General features: G+C 43.6%; 1 protein-coding gene, 1 non-coding gene and 1 pseudogene across 2 annotated transcripts in view; all 3 read left to right on the forward strand.

The window, feature by feature from the left end:
* LOC145407426 (cell adhesion molecule Dscam2-like) overlaps positions 1-739 on the forward strand; it is a 43,811-nt gene extending 43,072 nt beyond the window's left edge. The window contains exon 23 of the mRNA XM_080278354.1: positions 560-739. Coding sequence (XP_080134480.1) covers positions 560-739 — 180 coding nt within the window. The remainder of the gene's footprint in view (positions 1-559) is intronic.
* Positions 740-3,014: 2,275 nt separating this feature from the next.
* The window catches only part of LOC145407427 (cell adhesion molecule Dscam2-like), a 78,220-nt pseudogene continuing 58,860 nt past the window's right edge, over positions 3,015-22,374 (forward strand).
* LOC145407614 (5S ribosomal RNA) lies at positions 4,515-4,633 on the forward strand. The gene has a single exon (XR_013898764.1). It is a non-coding gene; the product is annotated as a 5S ribosomal RNA (ribosomal RNA).

The following is a 22,374-nucleotide window of genomic DNA, read 5'->3' on the forward strand; positions in this document are numbered from 1 at the left end:
CATCCTTCAATAGCGTCATAAAACAAAGGCAAGGAATACGTATCTCAAAAAAAAAAAAAATGAAAAACACATGAGTGAAGAAATTAAACCTCATGAAAATACCGTAGCATTTACATAGGGGTAGATGGCGGTGCAGTGGTTGACATGCGCAGTTCGCAACTGAAAGATCTAGAGGTCGTTTTTCAGCCGGTGCAGACGGATGGCCTCAATCTGTTTCCTCCTCACCCCTCTTCACCCAGCCTTATCATTAGGGACCTGGATGGAACATTGCTGTGGTTCTTGTCCTTAAGGAAGGCTGAGATTTTAATACCTTGGTTGTCTATCTATGACCTTCCTGTAATCGACTGGCATTCTGTCTAATATTTTTTCTTCCTCTGTCTTCCTCCTCCTCCTTCTTTTTTTCGTCCTCCTCTTCGTCTTCCACATCTTCTTTCACCACTGCTTCTTCCTCCTCCTCCTCCTCCTTCTCCTCCTCTTACCGTCTTCTTCTTCATCCTTCTCCTCTAACACTAACCGTATTCCCTTCACCAAGATGCCTTCACTGTACAACTGCTGATAGCGTGTGACCCCCATTGCCATCCTGTCTACCCACACTGACAATCCTTCCCCTGCAGGAGATGAACGATCAAACAGTCAGCAGGAGGCGACAGGTCTAGGTCAGGAGGCCACGGAAGAAGGAAGCGGCCTGGAAAATTGGATGGTGCAGAGCAAGGTGGCGCCGGAGAATTCTATACAGTGAAGAGTTTCCTGGTGGTGCTGGCTTCAGTGTGGATGAGACCAAGGTGAAATCAGTGTTTATATCGCAGGCTAGATACGGCGTTTTTGTCCTTTTTCTATATGCTTAATTAGAGAAACGTTTGTGAATTTTCCTGCATAATAAGAAGACACATTAGTGAATTTTCCTGCTCAGAGAAATGTTTGTGAATATTACAGTTTAACTAAAGAAACTTTTGTGAATATTCCGGTTTTGTTAGGGGAAACGTTTCTGAGTTTTCCTGCTTAATTAGAGTGAATTTCCTTGCTCAGAGAAGCATTTGTAAATTTTCCTGCCTAGTTAAAGACAGATTTGTGAATTTTTCTGCTTAATTGCGGAAACGTTTGAGGAAGTGCTCTGTAGTCGAAAGAAAGGAAGCGTTCTTTATAAATTTTCACACTTAGAGAGAATGTTTCATGAATTCCCCTGATTAATTAAGGAAAAACGTTTGTGAATTATCCTGCTTAATTAGATAAAAGTTTGAGAATTTTCCTACTTGGAAACGTTTGTGAATTTCCCTGCTTGCTTAGAGAAACGTTTGTGAATTTTTCCTTCTAATTAGATAAAGCGTTTGTGAATTTTCCCTCTGAGAAACGATTTGGCGAATTTTCTTGCTTATTTAGAGAAAACGTTTTTGAATTTTCCTGCTTAATTAGATAAAGGATTATTATTTTCGTGCTTAATTAAGAGAAACGTTTGTGAAATTTCCTGCATAATAAGAAAAACGTTTGCGAATTTTTCCGTTTAGAAATAGTTTGTTAATTTTCCTGCTATTTAGAGAAACGTTTAGCGAATTTTCCTACTTAAATAGAGAAACGTTTGTGAATTTCACACTTAGTTAGAGAACCGTTTGTAAATTTTCCAGCTTAATTTGAGAAACGTTTATGGATATTCCTGCTCAGAAGAAAATGTTTGTTAATTTTCCTATACAATTAGAGAAAACGTCTGTGAGGTTTTACTACTTAATTAAGGAATAGTGTGTAAATTTTCCTGCTTAGAGAAATGATTGTGAATTTTCCTGCATCATTAGGGAAACGCTTGTGAATTCTCCTGCTTAGTTAGAGAAAACGTTTGTGAAATTTCTGGCTTAATTAGAGGAAAGTTTTTTAATTTTCCTGCATCATTAGGGAAACATTTGTAGATTTCCTACTGCCAATTAGAGAAATATTTATGAATTTTTCTGCGTAGAAGAAACGTCTGTGATTTTTCCTGCATAATTAGGAAAACGTTTGTAAATTTTCCTGCTTAATTAGGGAAAAAGTTTGTGAATTTTCCTACTGTATTAGAGGAAACGTTTGTGAATTTTCCTGCTTAGAGAAATGTTTGTGAATTTTCATCCTTAATTTGAGAGGCATTTGTGAAATTTCCTGCTTACTTTGAGAAGCATCTGTGAATTTTCCTGCCTAAATGGACACTTTTGTGAGGTCTCCTGCTTAATTAGAGACACGTTTGTGAAGAGAGTAATTCGAGGTGCACCTGTCCTTCCACTATAAATGAACTATTCCAAGTTTCATGTTTATCTCAAAGGAAGCAAAATTGCTGCACACGTTGACTCTCCGTCCGCTCTCACCTTCACTTGGCCCAGATTTTCAGTCCTTTTGTCGGCTTAATTTCAATAAGTCTTTGGCACACCAGTGGCATTCACTACAGCCCTGCTGATGCTTTCTATCAACGCTTCTTCAACGACTATTACCATATCATAGTGTTAATCTAGTGTTATAGCTCAGCATTCAAGATGGAGAGATGGCAATTTGAGGCCAAATCAAAGTGAAGAAAGTATAGCATATGCGTGAGATTTCGGCCAGCTGGCAGCTTCTTCTGGCCAATTATGATGGCAATCCTTTGATCAGGTTACTAGATATTATTCAGGATGGGAAAAAATTGAGAAATAAAAAAATAAAATAAAAGTAATTCCTGGACGCTATCTCAGACACCTCTTAAGCCAGCCAGCTGAAGTATTACAACAATACAGCCTTAAGGTGGACGCAGTGCGGCAAGGAGTATGCTTCCAATCGGTTGGTTATTCCCCGTGATCGCCTTGGCTCCAAAACTGAGACTTTTCTGATATTCCGGATGACAACTAATTTTCTCAAGGCTAGGGTTGTGGGAAGTTTTTCTTTATGAAAATTGTCCTTGGAGAATCTTACGGTGTTCTAGCTATTATAGTTGTCATTATTATTATTATTATTATTATTATTATTATTATTATTGTTTTCGAACTAGAGTTGTTATAGTCTTCATTAACCCGTTCAGAACCAGGATGCTGTCTCAAGTCAAATGCTATCGCCTGTCAATAGAAACAAGCTTATCAAAAAAGCTACGCCAGGATAAGGAAAGGTCAAAGGTAAATATAGAGATGGAAAAGTGCCCTACGAGTGTGCAATAAGGAGACTGATAAAGAATGATGGTAAATAAGTACAGAAGCTACCAAAAATACTCAGTTATTTTCTCCTCAATGTTATCTAATCTTACTAATATCATCACAGAAGACCTGAGACAGTCTCTCATTTGTATTCAGTACGGACGGTGGGTATAAGCGCTGAGGTGGTGACATGTGATGGTGTGTGGCACGCACTGCAGGGCTACTGCGCCTCAGGGAATAGACCATCGAATTTTTGTACCAGCCTCACCCCGCGTGTATTCAGGACAGGCAGTGGGTATTAGCGCCGAAGTGGTGACATGGGAGAAAGTATGTGGTACGTAGAAGGACTTACAGTGCCTCAGGGAAAGGACTCTCGAATCCTTGTACCATTTTCACACATTTTCTTCCCGTCAGGTGTCAAGTGCAGCCGGCAAGGGGTTAAGACGAGCCTCGAGGGACTTGGGCCTGTCGCATTATTCCCACACAGGTAGGTCCAGTAGGGAGGTGGTGGCTCAATCGGTAGAAGTGGCCTGCGGTCCTACCGGACCCAGGTTCAAATCCCCGCTGGGGCAGGGTACAGTTTAAGGATTTGAATTTCATACAAAGCAGACTTTACTGATCTACCAGAGACCTGCCGACATGTCATAAAAATACCCCTGCTAATACAAATACACCAGTCCCTTATGAGACAAACTGTGGCATGTATCCAATATGGACGGTGGGTGTTAGCGCCGCTTGAAGTGGTGACATGTAGAGGTGTATGGTGTGTAGGAGGATGCTACTGGTGAAGCTCAGGGAGCAGGCTGTGAAGCCTATGCCCAGAGTCGAGCACATAAAGAGAAAAAAAAGTCATTAGGCTGTATGCTCACCTGGCCTACCTTTAATTAAGAAAAGATGATATGGCATTTGAGATAGGTGAGCAGGGAGTTTGTTTATTCAGGTGTGTATCTACTTAGTCATTATCATCATCATTATCACTCCTAGCCTCTCATACCCGTCTTAGCATGGAGAGAGAGAGAGAGAGAGAGAGAGAGAGAGAGAGAAACATCAACGGTATCCCCAGTGGAAAATGGGCCAGACACTCATTAACTCATCATTCAAGCCCCCGTAATACTGTAAATTTCTCAAGTTATATTGTGTGTTGGTATTTATTCCTTATCAATGTTCTTCGTATTACCTGCCAATTACTATTATATTTTATCTATGCCTTAGTGACACCCATACACCAAACAGGCATTAATCTAAGGCTTCTCTTCTTCATAGTAGTAGTAGCACTAGTAGTAGTAGTAGTAGTAGCAGTAGTGGCGGTGGTGGTGGTGGTAGTAGCTGTAATAGTAGTAGCAGTAGTTGTAGCTGTAGAAGTGGGACTTTTATTATTATTATTATTATTCATTATCATGTTATGGCCATACCACGTTGAGTACACCGCTTCCCGTTCGATCAGCGAAGTTAAGCAACGTTGGGTCTGGTTAGTACTTGGATGGGTGACCGCCTGGGAACACCAGATGCTGTTATTGGCATCCCTACGTCAAATGGGGTTGGTGGAGGATTAGTGCCCCTCCCTGTAAAAACAATTAACTCTAAGCCCTTGGCCGCCCCGTCTGGGGGTACATGGCGTCCTGGCAATGAATAAGAAAAAAATGATTATTATTATTATTATTATTATTACTATTACTGTTATCATTATTATTATTATTATTATTATTATTATTATTATTATTATTATTATTACTATTTATCTTTATTATTATTATTATTATTATTATTATTATTATTATTATTATTATTATTGTTGTTGTTTTGTTGTTGTTATTATTATTACTATTATTATTATCGTCATATTGCCTTGTGTGATCTAAGCTTTCTACTCGCCACACAGAGTCTGCCCCCAGCTGCGGTACACACCCATCGAGCAGACAGTGACCCCTGGGGATCCTGTGTCCCTCAAATGCTCCGCCATGGGGTCACCTGTACCTGTCATTACCTGGACACGCGATTCCACCAGCCCCTCCTGCCATCACACAGGTACACTAGTAAATAAATAAACAAAAAAGTATGTCCTACAATGTGCAAAACACTAAAAAGGCACCACGTGAACGAAGCATACTGAGAGCACGCATAACAACTCTACCGAGACCATAGGCGGTGCTTCGTGTACCAAAACAGTGCCACTCATCCTGGCAGATCCTTAAGAAGGAGTGCCATGAATTCTGGAAAAGCGCTTATGATATGAACGTTGATAGGAAAATGGCCCAATGTTTCAGAACTGTTTCCCGTCCATTTCCCCCCTGTCTTCAACGAACATGAGGGAGAGGTTTTCACGCAGCCCTGGAAACGGAATGGGGTCAAAATTTCATGATTAGGATGGTTTTAATATTTTCCTTCTCCAGCCAACTTCAGGGAACTTGATTCAGCTGAGCAGTGAGTTATGAGAGATACAGAGTGTTTAAGAAAGTATTAAAATGCCACCTCTACTTTCTACCCAGTGTTCAGGACAAGCGTGCAGCTAATATATTCGTGGTTAGAACAGTTTTAATATATTTCCTTTCCAACTGCAGAGTGAGTCATAGGAGCGGCAGAGTGTTTACAAAGTGTTCAAGTGTACTGTGCTTTCTCCCCCGTGTTTAGGACGACGGTTGGGGCAGCTTCCGCACGGCCCTGGGGAGAATTAGTGATGCTCACGTGAACTTGAGCGCCGTGACGGTACGTTGAAGGTGGCACGTACACCTGCACGGCACACAACACGCTTACGGCTCCCAGGCACGGCGCACTCCAGCCAGACTCAATGTTTACGGTGAGTTAGCTTGTGTTTCTTGAGAGTCCATTGTTGTCATCATCCATAGTCATCACTACCACACCCACCATCATCATCACCATCATCCCAGCCCTAACTTATCCTACCCTGAGCCACGTGTGTCATATTCTGGGGAAGATTTATTTCCCCTAACCCTTTTCTGTCCTATCCATCTATCTCTCTATCTATCTACATGTCTATCTATCTGTCTGTCTGTCTTTGTCTATCTATTTATCTATCTTTCTACTCTATCTATCTATCTGTCTTTGTATCTATCACTGTCTGTCTAGCCATTTATCTGTCTATCTATCTACCTGTCTGTCTTTGTGTCTACCTATCTATCTATCGTTCTTTGTGTCTGCCCATCGATCTGTCTGTATCCTATCCATTCATCTTTCTGTGTTTCTATCTACTTATCTATGGCCAGACGTCTGAAATTAGGAAAGGGTGGCCTGACAAACAAATCGCCTCCTCAGAAAGACCTGCATGACATTGTGTCCAGTTCCACATGCTTTTTACCCTGGTTGTACACCAAATGATTTTTTTTTTTTTTTTTTTTTTTTTCATACAATAGCAGTAAAAAGGAAGGAAAAAAATTCCATACACCTACAATTACGGGTGACCTCCTTTCATAAAAAAAAATTGCTCCAACATAACCGATTCCCACCTCACTGTAAAGGGGTCAATGTAGTCAGCCACGATCCCTCTCTCGTCACTACGTCAAGCCAGCAGCGTGGCAGTATCTCTAAAATTACATTCCTTCTTTCATTGGTCAGCCTTCTGTCTCCAAGGACGGTACGTGACAGTAAATGTTCATGGTTAAGTTAAATACACGGGTCATCAAGCTGCCCTGCCCCATGTATTTTCCACGACCGATCTACATGTTTATCGGTGAAAATTTGATAAAGCGAGTGATGATGGTAACGGAAGCTGATGAGGAAGTTTTCTGGCTATAATTCGTTCACTTTAACTTGGCCCAAATTTTAACCCTTTTGCAGCTTATTTCACAGAGCTCAGTGGCAGGAAAAGACAATACAGTGCCTCTTGATACTTCCTGTAGCACTTCTTCGTGACTAGCACCATATAATCTAGGGTTAATCTGTTGCTATAACCCAACGTTCAAGACAAGGTGGTAGCAGTTTTAGGCCAAGGTAAAATGAACAGAGTATAGTGTATAGGTCTAGCTGTCAAAGACCATACATATGTTGCAATGAACTTTATCAGCTCATCTTTTTCCAGTCAATCAGTCGCTCTAGGACAGACATACAGTACATCTTCTCTGTCCTTCAGCTGCCATGTTCTCCTCTCACATAATCCATTTCTCACATTCTCTCATTTCACATCATCTCCCCAACTGAATCTCATCACCAAACGACTCATTTCCCTTCCTTCCCCCCCTCAGGTCCCCCCTTCGTACGCGCCATGCCAAACGTAACCTCCGTGGCGGGTGAGGACGTGCATCTGTGGTGTCCCGCAGGGGGTTATCCCGCCCCCACCATTACCTGGCGACGAGACGGCGACCCCCTACCGTCATCACTCATGTAATTTTCAACCACCACTTCTATAACCTCCAGAATTTTGTAGAAATAGAAGCTTATTTCTTATAGATGCCATCAACATAGATACAATGATATAGTCACAAGGTGAGAAATTACGTGCAATTGCAATGACAAGGTAGCGACTCTCTCTCATCACTGAGTTCACATTGCAACAGTGGGCCACGGGAGGGATTCATAAACATACAGTTAAGAGATTTTTTTTTTTTTTAGATGCCATCGACATAGGCACAACGATACAGTCACAAGGAGAGAAATTATATACAGCAGTTATGACGAGGCGGTGACGTTCTCTCATCATCACTGACTTAACTTTCCAATAAGAGGCCATGAGAGGGATTCACAGATAAATTTATGTTTACTACCTGTCAGAACCAAGATTTTTAAAAGAAGAGTACGAGACAAGGGAAGATTCCACATTACCCCTTTCCTTGTCTTTCCTGAATAATAAAATAGGTGATAATTTCTCTCCTGCAAGCAACATTTATTTCGGTACAGGCAACAAGGGACACAGCAAGATTCTACCTCTTACTTCTGCTTCCTGAAAAAAAAAAAAAAAAAAAAAAAGCCACAGAAAGTTCATCCTAATTTGTATGTATGTGTGAGTGGTGGGTGGGGGCACTCCCCATTCCTCTCTTCCTGCTTCCTCTTCTGTCTGTCTTTCCTTGCTTCTTTCCTCTCCCTTCTGCCTACGAGTTATTTTGCACTCCCTCTTCTGTTTTTTTTTTTTCCTTCATTCATTCCTCTTCCTTCTGCCTATGGGTGACTACATTGAGTGACAAGCCAAATGGTTTCCTGTACACCAGGAAACTATTTACTACGCTAGGTGGTAACCATATAACCATATTATGGCGCCTGGTGGTTTAGTGGGTAAGTACGGTGCTCCAATCGGATTATGCCGGTGAAGGTTTATATCCAAGGGTTGGTCGGGGTTTATTGTTCACGTAATGCCACTCAGGGATGAGTGAGGCTGGTCACTCTCATCGTAAATGTCAGGACCAACTTGCCTAGCCCCGGGCTCCTACGTTCCTCATGGGGCAACATAGGATTGGATGGATGATGTGTGTGTGTGTGTGTGTGTGTGTGTGTGTGTGTGTGTGTGTGTGTGTGTGTGTGTGTGCCTTATTTTTGGACCCTACCACATTCCATCCTGAAGTGGGAAAAAGGTCAAAATGATGATGATGAAGATGGTGGTGATAATTATGGTGATGATGATGATGATGATGATGGTGGTCATAATGATGATGATGGTGGTCATAATGATGGTGGTGATGATGATGATGATGGTAATGGTGATGATGATGATGATGGTGATGATGATGATTGATGATGATGTTGATGATGACTGATGCTGCTGCTGCTGATGATGATGTTGATGACTGTGATGATGATGATGATGATGATGGTGATGATGATGTACCTGCATAATAACTGTTTTCATGAAGCTTTTGTTAAATTCTTCAAAACTTTAACTAAAATCACAGAAACAATTAATTATCCTTCGTTTACCTTAATTTGGCACATATTGCTGTCCTTCTGTATTGTTTTTTTCTGTGACTCTGTGGCTAAATATGACAATACTAAGGCATCACATCCTTATATAGCACTTCTTCGTGACTAGCATCATATTCTAGTACCTCTTGTTACACTGCAGAGTTCAAGTTACGTGATGTGGTATGTAAGCCAAGTTAGTGTGAGTGGAGTATAGTAACGTGGGTGTGTTGCAGGCAGGAGGTGTTGGGTAACGGGACGCTGGTGGTGAGAAACGCAGGCCACGAGGATGCTGGTCGCTACTCCTGTGTTGTGACCGGCAGACAGGGGCAGACGGCAGCCTCACACACCTTCCTGTACGTCCTCAGTCAGTGTGGCGTTTGCTCTCTCTCTCTCTCTCTCTCTCTCTCTCAGCTGTATTTGAGTAGAAGGGAAGGGAAGTTCTTAGAAGTTCCCTTCCTCAAATCTTAAGCCTACAGTGGTTATCTGTTTTAAAGATCCGTATGCAGTCAGCAACGATAAAGTATAATTAATTTCTCTAAGTAATTTATCTAACTAATATATGTTACTAAACTCGCCAAATTGTTTAATCTTCTTGGACATATTGCAGTGTATCAAGAGGCTTCTTGGAATACAGCGAAATCTGACTGAGGCTTCACGGTTGGTCCACTCTCTCACTGTTACTGCAGACTCTGTGAACATTTATGTTGATACGAATTTCCCTTTTAATGATAGACTATTTTCATGATTTTATGTAGGGCTTTACACACCATGTAGGAAATGGTTAGACAAATGAAGACTTAAGACGTGCTGTATAGGAAGTACAGTAGGCAGTTACTCCATGCTAGGCAGCTCCTCTATGTGTGTGACTACTGTACTAGACTAAGACAAGGATAGTAAAGAAAGTTCTTTCCGTGCAACCACATACCTGGAGGCTTTAGATAAGAAGTATTGATTTGCCTTCCAGTAGTTTTTCTCAAGCTGGCCATACACACGCAGGCAAGCCCGTCCGGTTGCCTGAAGAGGCCGGCCCTTTCAGGCAAACCCTGGGCGTGTGTGGGTAGGGAACATTCGCCTGCGCAGGCCGCCTCAACGGTCGTCCTGGGATCTGTCGCGGACAGATTTTCGTGGTTAGGCTCCGGTCAGGTTCAGGCAAACTGAGCGTGTGGGGGGTACTGCAGGTTTTTCAGGTGTCAGTCTCGTGTCAGTTGTGCGGGAGTGAAGACGTTCAACAGAGTCAGATGGGACAATTTACTCCTTCTCATCAAACAATCTTTTGCCCATTTAGTCCGTTTTTCCTCCTCTTTCTATTAATTGCAATAAAGGCCGCGGCAACGGCCCCAATAGCATACAGCTCCAGGTCATCTGTGGGCAGCGGAGTGTCCACGGCCACCCTCACGCCACGGCGTTTCGCTTGCAACTGAGCTGGAGACGTGAGGCCGACTGAATCGTGTGTGGACACAGCATTGTTCGTTGAGGCCGGCCTCTTCCAGGCCACCAGAGGGGCTCGTCTGTGTGTGTATGGCTCGCTTTAAAGTTGTACGCTACCAGGTATAGTAATCTTAACCTTCAGTGGGTACGAATTAAAGGTGTCCTTCTGTTTTGCCCCACATCATGCCCCAGAACCCCCTGTGATTGATAACTTCATCCTACGCCGGAGTCTGGAGGAGGGACAGAGGACTCAGCTGTCTTGCTCCGTGACGGAGGGGGATCTGCCCATCACCATCAACTGGCTTAAGGACGGTCGCCATCTCCAACATGACCCGGACGTGGAGAGCAAACAAACCAGCGAGTTCTCTATGGTGGGTCTGCTGGCCATCTCTGCCTGTCCATACCCAGATGCCTACAAAAAATTTGCCTCCATGTCTTTTTACCCCCGCCATCAAGCTGCCATCCTTCCAACACGTACCATCATCCATATACCTCTCCACCCCATCCCTGCTCCTCCTCCTCCTCTGTCTCCCACTCCCTCCCTCCCCAATATAGGGGGGCGCGGTAGCACAGTGGTAGCGCGCTGGACTTGTGATCGGGCGATTGCAAGTTCGAGCCTCGCCCGGGCTGCCGTGCCAGGAGGGGTAGCTCCCTCCTGTAACCCTAGCGGGGCTATATAGTCCACTACAGGGCTTAGCTCGGGGGAACTCCAATTTTTTTTTTCCCTCCCCGATACGTCACTCGCATACTCTCCTAGTCAACCTCCTCGTTTTCTGTGAACAATTTTACTGCTGCATCACTTGTCAGAATGGTTGCACTGTAGGTGAGAAAGACAGCTTCCCACAGAAGAAAATAGTTGAGGTGATGAAAATAAATCTAATCTTCCTTTGCTGCCATTCTTACTCACAAGTCATTTCAGGTTGCATTATTTTTATTTTTTATTTATAGAGTCCCGGAGGATTGGAAGTCAGGTATAATTATTCCCTTGTACAAAGGAAAAGGGGAAAAAGAAGTGTGTGGTAATCATAGGGGCATTTGTCTCCTTAGTATAATAGGAAAAGTGTATGGTAGGATACTTATAGACAGAGTTAGAGAAAGAACAGAGAAATTAGTTGGAGAAGAACAGGGAGGCTTTTAGGAAGGGAAGAGGTTGTGTAGATCAGATATTCATTCTTAGATCTTTAGTGGAAAAGTTTCTAGAGAAGGGACAGAAGTTGTATGCGGCTGTCATGGAGTGGGAGAAAGCACATGACAGGAGTGGATAGACAAAGATTGTGGAAAGTGTTAAGAATATATGGAGTAGATGGTAATTGTTGAATGCTGTGAAGAGTATGTACGATGGTGCGAAGGCTGCAGTGCGTGTGGATGGTGAACTAAGTGAATTTTTCTCTTTGAAAGATTGGTTTGAAACAGGGATGTGTCATGTCTCCATGGTTGTTCAATCTGTACATGGATGGGGTAATAAAAGAGGTACAAGGTAGGGTAGTGGATGTTGGAGTGGCCCTGGTGAGAGAGGATAGTGTTTGGAAACTCCCTGTACTGTTGTTTGCAGATGATACTGTGTTGTTGAGTGAAGACGAAGGGGAGCTGCAAGGCTTGGTGGATGAGTTTGAGAGAGTGTGTAAGAAACGGAATCTAAAGGTGAATGTAGGGAGGAGTAAAGTGATGGTCTTTGGAGAGAGGTGAAGTTAGTGAATGTACAGCGAGGTTGGATGGTGAGGAATTGGAAAATGTGAGTACGTTTAAGTACTTGGGTAGTGTGATGAGTAAGGATGGAGGTTTGGAGGGTGAAGTGCTTGAAAGGGTACAGCAGGGAAGAAAGGTTGCTGGTTCCTTGAAAGCAGTGATAAGAAACAGGGAAGTGAGCATGGAAGTGAAAAAGTTACTACATGACAGTATTGTGATACCAACTCTAACGTACGGAAGTGAAGCTTGGACATTGTTGGAAGGACACAAGTCAAGAGTGAGAGCAGTGGAAATGAGTTATTTAAGAGGAGCCTGTGGAGTCACGTGGAGAGACAGGCTGACGAATGAGGATATAAAATGCGTTGTGGTGTGGATGTGGATGTGATAGGAAGCGTTATGAGGAACACACTGAGGTGGTTTGGCCATGTGGAGAGGATGGAGGGTGAAAGACTGACGAAGAGAGTGTATGTGAGTGAGGTGGAGGGGGGAAGAGGGAGGGGGAGGCCGAGGATGAGATGGAGGGATGGGGTGGAGAGGTATATGAGAGAGGGGGATGTGAGTTGGGAGCAGGGCAGTGAAATGGCGGGGGACAGGGCTACTTGGAGGCGATTTGTTTGTGGCCACCCCAAACGGGATTGATAGGATAATATGGTGGATTGCACAACCAGGTAAGAGATTTAAATTATACTTAGTGACGCCAGGAAACCATATACTACGCTGGGTAGTAACCATATAACCAAGAAGTGACACCTGGAGGTTTAGTGGGTAATTAAGTTGCTCCAACCAGATTGAGCCTGTGTAGGTTTATATCCAAGGGATGGTTAGGGTTTATTGCCCACGTAATGCCACTCAGGGATGTGTGAGGCTGGTCACTCTCATCTTAAATGTCAGGACCAACTTGCCTAGCCCCAGGCTCCTACGCTTCTCAGGGGGCGACACAGGAATAGATTATGTAAGTATATATGTATGCTAGTGACATGACAGTCTGAAAAGTAACCTTCTTCTTTAATGCTCTCTGTCAGAGTGGCACAGTAAATCATCCAAAAATTACGTCCCGAACAATGAAACTGCTTTTTCTGTGGTGTAATCGACAAGAAATATATACACAACGTGATGAGTTAATTTTTACTTTGTTTTTATATTCATCACCGTATCACAGGTAGTGATGCAGCGTGGGTGGGTGTGGGATGTGTGGTGTATAAAAGAACAGACGGAATTAGAAAAAAATCACCACTAGTCAAATCACAGACGGATATAGACAGAACACTTTTTTAAAGTAAAGATAACAGATGAAGAACTCACTCCTGGTAACAGTTTAACAGAGCTGCAGCCCAGACATGGAGTGATGGAAAAAGATAGGCAGAGAATATGATGTAGAATAGGAACTGGTAAATATGACGAGCTAGGATGGAACAAACTGACAATATTTAGGTCAGAATAAGTATAGTTGTAAGCCATTGCCCTGAGGTAATATTGTCGTTATTGTTATTGATGTTGTGGCTTCAGGCTCATCTGAATTTGAACCCAGTGGACTGTAGGCTCAAGTTACCCTTCAGCAGCGCACCATCCTCCTTTTGGGGGATGGGGAAGGAGGTAAGGGACGCTTGTATAACCGGACAAATGAGCCACCCGGTGAAATCGGTTCCATCACGGGAAGGCGTCCCTCTCCGACATTAAGAGATTAAGATGGAGAGGTGAAATTGGTAACTGTATGGATCTGGGATGGAAGAGGCTGGGAGGAGTTAAGTCAGAGGGATAAGCTGTAAGAGGTCCTTGTCGTGGAGTGAAGTAGAATAACTGTATTGCAGGTGCTGGTGTTGAAGAGGCTACAGGAGCACCACTCAGGCGCCTATACTTGTGAAGCTGCCAACGCCGCTGCTGCCGTCAACAAAACAGCCAACATCAGGGTCAAGGTGAGCACACACACACACACACACACACACACACACACACACACACACCAGCTATAAGGCACTGAACTGTACGTATTGTCTCGGCCGTGCCACTGTACTCACTGTTTTTTCTCAGCAATAATTAACATCTGCAAATCTTCACCCCAGAAAGTCTTAAATTGATTGACAGTATGGATCTCTTTCGTCAGTTTCACAGATATTGTAGCTTATGGTATGTGGAATGGTGGACCTCGAGCTATTTTTATGCAATTCTGTATCACCACCAGACGAGTAGAACTGTGTGTGTGTCAGCCGTACTAATAAAGTATCATTAAATAAAACCGTTCTGGAATTACGTCTGGAAACTTTGCTTGGTAATAGTATGGTAATTTGGTTTTGAGTTGGTTCACGATAAATGTACTGGAGTTGACAAAAAATTCACCTAACCTATCTAAACGATAACGTTCGTTTCAGTGTTACCAATGCAATAACTTTATCTGGGTACAAAGCATTGCAGAGATGATGCAGTAAGCAGCTCACTGGCTCTGAAGCAGTGGTGTACAAGCCATGTTTTTCATCAGTGTACAGTGACGTTCAGGGACTAAATTTTGCATACCTTCCTACTGTGTCTGCTTCACAGTTATGTCCATCACTTCCCTCTCTGACACATCATATTAGAAAGAATCAGCTATAGATAGAGAAACTGACCAGCCTTCCTTCATCTTAGGATATCTGCTACCAGAGGAGAGGTATAGGGGGATAAGGTAAAATATTAGTCAGATATTTGTCCCTATCCGTATACAGGGCGTCCAGTACTTGCCATAGTATCCTCAGGCGATGGTTCCTGGCCTGATATTGAGGAAAAATTGCCATATAAACCTGTGTCCTGCATTCATCCCTTATGGAGCTACAGTTACCGATGACCATATGGACGTAAATAGTCTCCCTCATAATTCACACAGGTCATTAATAACTAGCTGTGTAACCACTGAAAATAGGACCAGTGTTGATAGAGCATTCGTTTTACTCAATATTAGCCCTTGAATCATCTCATGAAGTTAGTACGTCTATTCCCGGGACACCCTGTATACAAAAAGGAGATATGAGATGTTCACTGGCACAGCACCACGCGACAGTATACCATATCTTGTACTTGTTCTCCATACTAAAGCAGCTGATAATGGACTAAAACTAATGCATTATAGACTTGCTTCACGACTCCGTGCCTAGATGTAGGAGTTATGTAGAAGAAAACTACTCTCGTTTCACCTTAACTGGCCCAGATTTTCGTCTACCAGAAGCTTATTTCATGTCAGTGGTTGAAAAGACAATGCTACGACTCTACATCCTTTCCCTAGAACTCTTCGTGACTAGCGCTATGTCCTTGTGCTGATCCCATCTTATAGCTCAGGGTTCAAGGTATAAAGCGGTCAGTATTAGAGAAGGTAAAATAAAAGGAGCATTGCAGTTATAATATAATGTTCATAATGCGTGTTCGTTGGACAGGTGTCTCCTAAGTGGGTGGTGGAGCCCTCAGGTGGTACAGCCTTGGTGGGGTCCACTGTGGTGATGGACTGCAATGCCCGTGGATACCCTCAGCCTGTTATCACCTGGATGAAAGCTCCAGGTAGGAGAATATATGTATTAACAAGAAGACAATAACAGCTTCTATCCTTCGTTATTTGGACTGAAATGCCACGTGGATTAATTCATGATTTTTGTGTTTGAGTTTTCTTGATCTGATAAACAACGTTTTCTTTATTGCACTGGTGAAAAAGAATATTGCTAATGTCTGTTGTACTTCTCAGTCAACAAATCTGTCCATCTATTGTCAGACGCCTTAATCCCGTAAAGGAGAGTCACAAACAAATCGCCTCCACATCGCCCTGTCCACCTCCATTTCACTGCCCTGCTCCCAGCTCACACCTCCCTCTCTCATATACCTCTCCACTCCATCCCTCCATCTCATCCTCGGCCTCCCCCTCCCTATCCCTCCAACAAATGCTATAAATACCTACTCCCATTTTCACACAGCCTGGTGAGACAATAATATGAAGGTTTGGTGTGTTAGGTGAGGCTGCCAGGGACTTCCAGCCTCTGGTGGTGGATGGGGTGAGGTCCTCACAGGCTCCAAACGGCTCCCTCATCCTGCAGGAGACCAAGGCGTCGGATGCTGGCTGGTATCTGTGCCGGGCGGCAAACTCTGTCGGCAAACCCATCTCCAAGGTGGTTCAGCTGACTGTGCACGGTGGGTGGAACGCCGGTCTTCAATTGCCCTCGCCATATATTTTATTGATGCTCACATAAGGGAAATAATTTGTGAAAACTGTGGTCCATTAATTTTTATTAAGAGGAGATTTTCGTCCTATTGCAGATTTATTCCCGTAGCCCAGTGGCAGAATAAGGCAATACTACGGCCCAATATCCTCCTCCATAGATCTTCTTCGTGACTATCACCATATTCTAATGTTAATGTGTTATTACAGCTTAACACAAGATGGAGAGGTGGCAATCTTACTCCTAGTGAAAGTGAATACAGTATAGCTAAACTGAAAGCAGTCAGTCAGTGTGAAACTGAGAAGGTGAGAAAGAACTTAGAGTAAGTGACTGATTTATTGTTGTAGTTGAATAGCTCTGGTCTGTCTGGCCGAGCTCACCCATCAACCACAGGCAAGCAACCGCAACTGCAGAACCGCCCCATGCAGGGAACCGATGTTACCTTGCAGTACACAGCACCTCGCCTCATCGAAGTGCGAGGTAGAGGATCTATGTTTGATTCCTGGATGGATGCCGCATTTGCGTCTCTTCATCCAGATAACAGGGACACCATAGTAGGCTCCACATCTCCTCGCTGTTTGGCTATATGAGTACCACCCAGCGTTGTAAATGGTTTCCTGGATTATATGAAGCCATTAGGATTGCCACTCAGTGTAATGGCATCTGAAGTGGAAAGAAGAGTAATAAAAAGTGACAGGGAGGATGGGAGAAATAGGAAGAAAGGAGGGCAGACACAGAAAATGAATGATGAAGGTAAAGGAGGAAGTAGGCAGCACTACATTAAGTGAAGGAGAACGTAGCCTGGAGACAGTTCACTTTATCTCACCAGCCTCATCTCCCATCACCATCACACCATCTTATCTCAGCCATCTCCTTGACAGCACCATCTCACCTCAGCCATCTCCCTGACAGCTCCGGCGCGCGTGGTGACGGAGGGTGGACGTGTGACGGGCCACGCTGGGCAGGTGGTGACGGTGACGTGTGAGGCCACAGGTGACGACCCCCTCACCCTTACCTGGCTCCGACACCATGACCCCGTCTCACCTGGACACACGTAAGAACACATATTACTTACCTGATACACCTGTGCTGGAGGGGGACGCCTTCACGTGGTGGCAATGATATAACCAGGCGGATCAACTGCTTGGGTATAGAAGCGTCCCTCAGTTCTTTCCCTATCCCCCAACAGGAGGATGGTGACTGCAGAATGGCACTTCAAGCCTATAGTCCACTGGGTTAACTTTTCAGATGAACCTGGGGCTGCTACTACTACTACAACTACTATTACTATTACCACCACTACTACTACTAGTACTACTACTACTGCTACTACTTCTGCTACTACTGTTGCTGCCACTACTACTACTACTACTACTACAACTACCACTACTGCTGCCATTGCTACTACTACCACTGCTACTACGACGACTACTACTGCTGTTGCTGTTGCCACCACTACTACTGCTACTACTACTACAACTACAACTACTACTGCTACTACTACCACTACTATTACTACTACTGCTACTGCTATTGCTACTACAACTACTACTGCTGTTGATGCTGCCACTACTACTACTTCTACTACTACTACTACTACTAACATTATCAGTTGTCACAGTACCGCTATCGGCCCTCACACTTGGGCTCGTATTCTCGTCGGAGAAGGAAGCTCCCTAACACCTCTTCCTTGGTGATTTATTTTTGGATATGGTTGATGTTATCCTCTTGCATATTATCTGTGCAGAATACAGCGATATTAGAATGATTTATATAACATGGAGATGGACAGTAAGGTGTAATAAGGAAAGAAGTAGCTTAGGAAATGGCGTTAGGGAGCTTCCTTAACCGATGAGAATACCCCCGTTGGTCTTCAAATCATTCTCCCAACATAATCAGTTCCGTAATCTTTATCCCCTTCATTCTCAGTCCTGTTTAATTTAGCCCTGCTGTCTCCACACGATTATATACCGGTAAGCCCAGAGAAAGCGTCTTGAATCTATCTGTCTATCTATAGCCAAACGCCATAATCCAGTAAGGGGTGGCCGTTTGTCTTTGAATTAGTTGTTTTACGGGGAGGGGCACTAACCCTCCACCAACCCACATGCTGTCACGTTGGGAACACGTATGGGTTGGTTATATGGTTACCACCCAGTGCTGTAACTGGTTTCCTGGCTTACAGGAGAGGAGGGCAAACACAAGAGAATGATAAATGTGACGGAAGAAGTAGGCAATACTACATCAAGTGATGGATGATGTATATATTCTTTAACTACTCTCACCAAAAATTTTATGAAGATTAGAGAGAATTTTCGAACCAGAAGAGATAGTTGATTTTAACGTACGTATTCCACCTTCTTCCTCACACACACACACACACACACACACACACACACACACACACACACACACACAGGGTAAGGATTCGGCAGAGTGAGGGAGGAGGTGTGGTGAGGGCAGTGTTGGAAATGGTGTCAGTGACTGCTGCCGACGCGGGGCCATACACCTGCCGTGCCACCAACCCACACGGCGCCCACTCCCAGGTGTTCCACGTGGCTGTTATAGGTAAGCACACTGTTCCTATTAACACTGTACCTATTATCATTAAACCTATTATCACTGTTTCTATTATCACTATATCTATTACCACTATACCTGTTATCACTGTTTCTGTTATCACTATACTTATTAACATTGTACCTATCACTACACCTATTATCACTATACCTATTATCATTATACCTATTATCATTAAACATTTTATCATTATACCTACTGTATTATCACTGAATCTATTATCTGTTATCACCATACCTATTATCACTCCACTTATCATTATACCTATTATCACTATACCTATTATCACCATACCTATTATCACTATACCTATTATCATTAAACATTTTATCATTATACCTACTGTATTATCACTGAATCTATTATCACTATACCAATTATCACTCTACTTATTATCATTATACCTATTATCACTCTACCTAGTATCATTATACCTATGATCACTAAACATTTTATCATTATACCTATTATCACTGAATCTATTATCACCGTACCTATTGTCACTACACTATTAAATACTATTCTGGATTCCACTTTACTTTTTTTTTTGTTATGGAAGGAAAAAGGAACCAAAGGCCAGAAGCCCATAAGATTGTTCCCGCCAAGAAAAAACAAAAACAAGATAACACAGAGCCAAATCCAACGTCTGTATACAAAATAACACTATACCATTTAACACCATACCAAATAGCACTATACCCATACCACCTCACGTTCCTATCACCCCTGCTAGAGCCGCCCACTGCCCCTTCTGGCGTGACGGTCAGCGAGGTCACCAGCAGGTCAGCGGTGGTGTCGTGGACTCTGCCTCAGCCCGCCGCGGTCACCATACAGTATAAGGGTATGAGGGGTCGTTCTGAGCATAAGGATAAGGGGGTCGTTCTAAGTATAAGGGTAAGGGTTGGTTGTTTTGAGTATAAGGGTCAGGATGGGTCATTTTTAATATAAGGACAAGGGGGTTTGTTTTGAGAATAAGGAGGGGTAGTTCTGAGTATACTGATAAGGGTGGGTTGTTTTGAGTATGAAGGTAAGGGTGGTTGTATGCTATGTAATCCTATGGTATGCTATGCTATGTTATTTTATGCTATGCTGTGCTATGCTATGCTATGTTTAACGTGCTGGGTAAATACTATGCTCGCCTCCCCGTGCTGCAGGGGTGAAGGAGGAGTCGTGGTCTGGCCACGGTCGCAATGTGAGTGTAGGGCAGTGGACGGCATCCCACGTGCTGACAGGCCTGGCCCCACACCACACCTATATGGTCAGACTAATGGCACACAACGACCTCGGAGTATCACAGCCATCACCCACACGGATCTTCACCACCACAGAGGAAGGTGAGGCCATCATTTGACTTAGCCCTTCCCATTCAGACACCACAATTCCAGGGTGTATTAATTTTTATTGTTTTTTTTTTTGTTTTTTTCGTTTAACTCTCTCATCACCCACACGCATCTCCACCACCACAAAGGAAGGTGAGGGGATCATTTTACTTGGCCGTTCCTTTCAGACACTATACAATTTCAGGGCGTATTCATTTTTACTGTCATTTTTTTTTTCCTGGAACTCTCTCACAATCATCACCCACGTGCATCTTTGTCACCACCAACGAGGAAAATTAGTGCAGGATTTTACTATACCCATTTTACTCTAACTTGGCCTATAATTTACCACCTCTCCATCTTGACTGCTGGGTTGCAACAATAGTGTAACACTAGGACAGGCTGCTAGTCACGAAGAAGTGTTACAGAAAGGATGTGCAGCTGCAGTACTGTCTTTTTCTATCACTGAGCTACATGAGGCACAAAATGACATAAATCTGGGCCATGTTAATGTAAAAGTAGCATATTTCTATCATCAGTATATAATGGAAGGGGTGCATTCGTCTTTTATTTATTCATTTATTCTATCTATCTATCTATTGCCAGACGCCTTAATCCCGTAAGGGATGGCCACAAACAAATCGCCTCAATGTCCCCCTGCCCCTAGCCATTTCACTTCCCTCCCCAGCCCCCCCTCTCTCCCATACTCGTACCTCTCCATTCCATCCCTCCATCTCATCCTCGGCCTCCCCCTCCCTCTCCTCTCCTCCACGTCACTCACATACACTCTCCTCGTTAGTCTTTCACTCTCCAGAGGAGGCGGTGGGTCAATCGGTAGAGAGGTGGCCTGCAGTCGTACCGGACCCAGGTTCAAATCCCCGCTGGGGCAGGGAACAGTTTATGGATTTGAATTTCATAAAATCAGACTTTACTGATCTACCAGAAGACCCGTCGACATGTAAAAATACCCCCGCTAATACCAATACATCAGTCCTGTATGAGACAGCCCAAGCATGTATTCAATATGGACGGTGGGTGTTAGCGCCGAAGTGGTGACATGTAGAGGTGTATGGCATTAGGAGGACTACTAGGCCTTGAGAGCAGGCTGTGAAGCCTATGCCCAGAGTCGGACACATAAAAAAAAAAAATCCTCTATCTACTCACCTATTCATCGTCTGGACACCCTCAAACAGCCATCACCCACACGCCTCTTCACCACGACTTAGGCAGTTTAGAATTTTACTGTTTCTACCTTACCAGTATGTAATGCCAAGGGGGTACCTAGGCTTTCTTCCGATTGCCTAGAAACACTTAATCCCTCCTTAACCCCACTGGACTAGGAGATCTTTCATACTTTATCCTACCATTTCTGACGAGTTTAATCAGCGTGGGGTAGGATTTTGGAATTGGATGGGTTCAATAAAGCCATGATACATCTCCTTCAGTTCAAGAGCCTTTTCCCACGTTAAAGGAAATCGTAAGGCAGCAGCAAGGGAAATTATAAAGGACTTCATTCGGATTTAAGAGTTTAATGGATATAACATTGACCTGCACGTCTCACAGTACCACCCACAAACACTTAACACTAACAAGGAGGGTTGGTGCAGGATTTTACACTCTCGTTACCCTGAGTACTGTACAGTGGTGTGGCGCCTATTTACCTAAATTACCTGGAAGCCCTCTTACAGACCACACCCACCTGTAACGTCACACCACCGAGGAAGGTTAGCATGACAGCAATGGGCCGTCACTGTGCCACAAAGGGAATAATAAGAACAGTCATTCATCCATTCATTCATCATCTAATCCTTCGTTGCCCCATGAGGAGCGTATAAGCCCGGGGCTAGACACGTTGGTCTTGACACAGCCTCACTCATCCCTGAGTGGCATTACGTGATCAGTAAACTCCAACCATCCCTTGGATATAAACCTGCACAAGCTCAATCCGATTTGAGCGCCTTAATTACCCACTAAACCACCAGGCGCCATAAGAACAAGAATAAGAAGTAGAGTACAAGGCTTTTTGGCCAAGAAAGTTATACAGTATTTACACAGTCTGACACAGTATCCTGGTTTACAATCTGGGCAGAGCATTTTATTGTCACAGCACATTACCAACCTCATTACCAACCCTTAATACCAACACTAAGTTAGGAATTAGGTGTTATATGACTCTGATAAGGGCATTAGGTTAGGACTGGAAGGTTACTATGTCTAGATTAGATAAGATAAGGG

This window comes from Coenobita brevimanus, chromosome 73, assembly GCF_032717465.1.
Source record: "Coenobita brevimanus isolate Jiangsu-jjx chromosome 73, ASM3271746v2, whole genome shotgun sequence".
Classification (NCBI taxonomy): domain Eukaryota; kingdom Metazoa; phylum Arthropoda; class Malacostraca; order Decapoda; family Coenobitidae; genus Coenobita; species Coenobita brevimanus.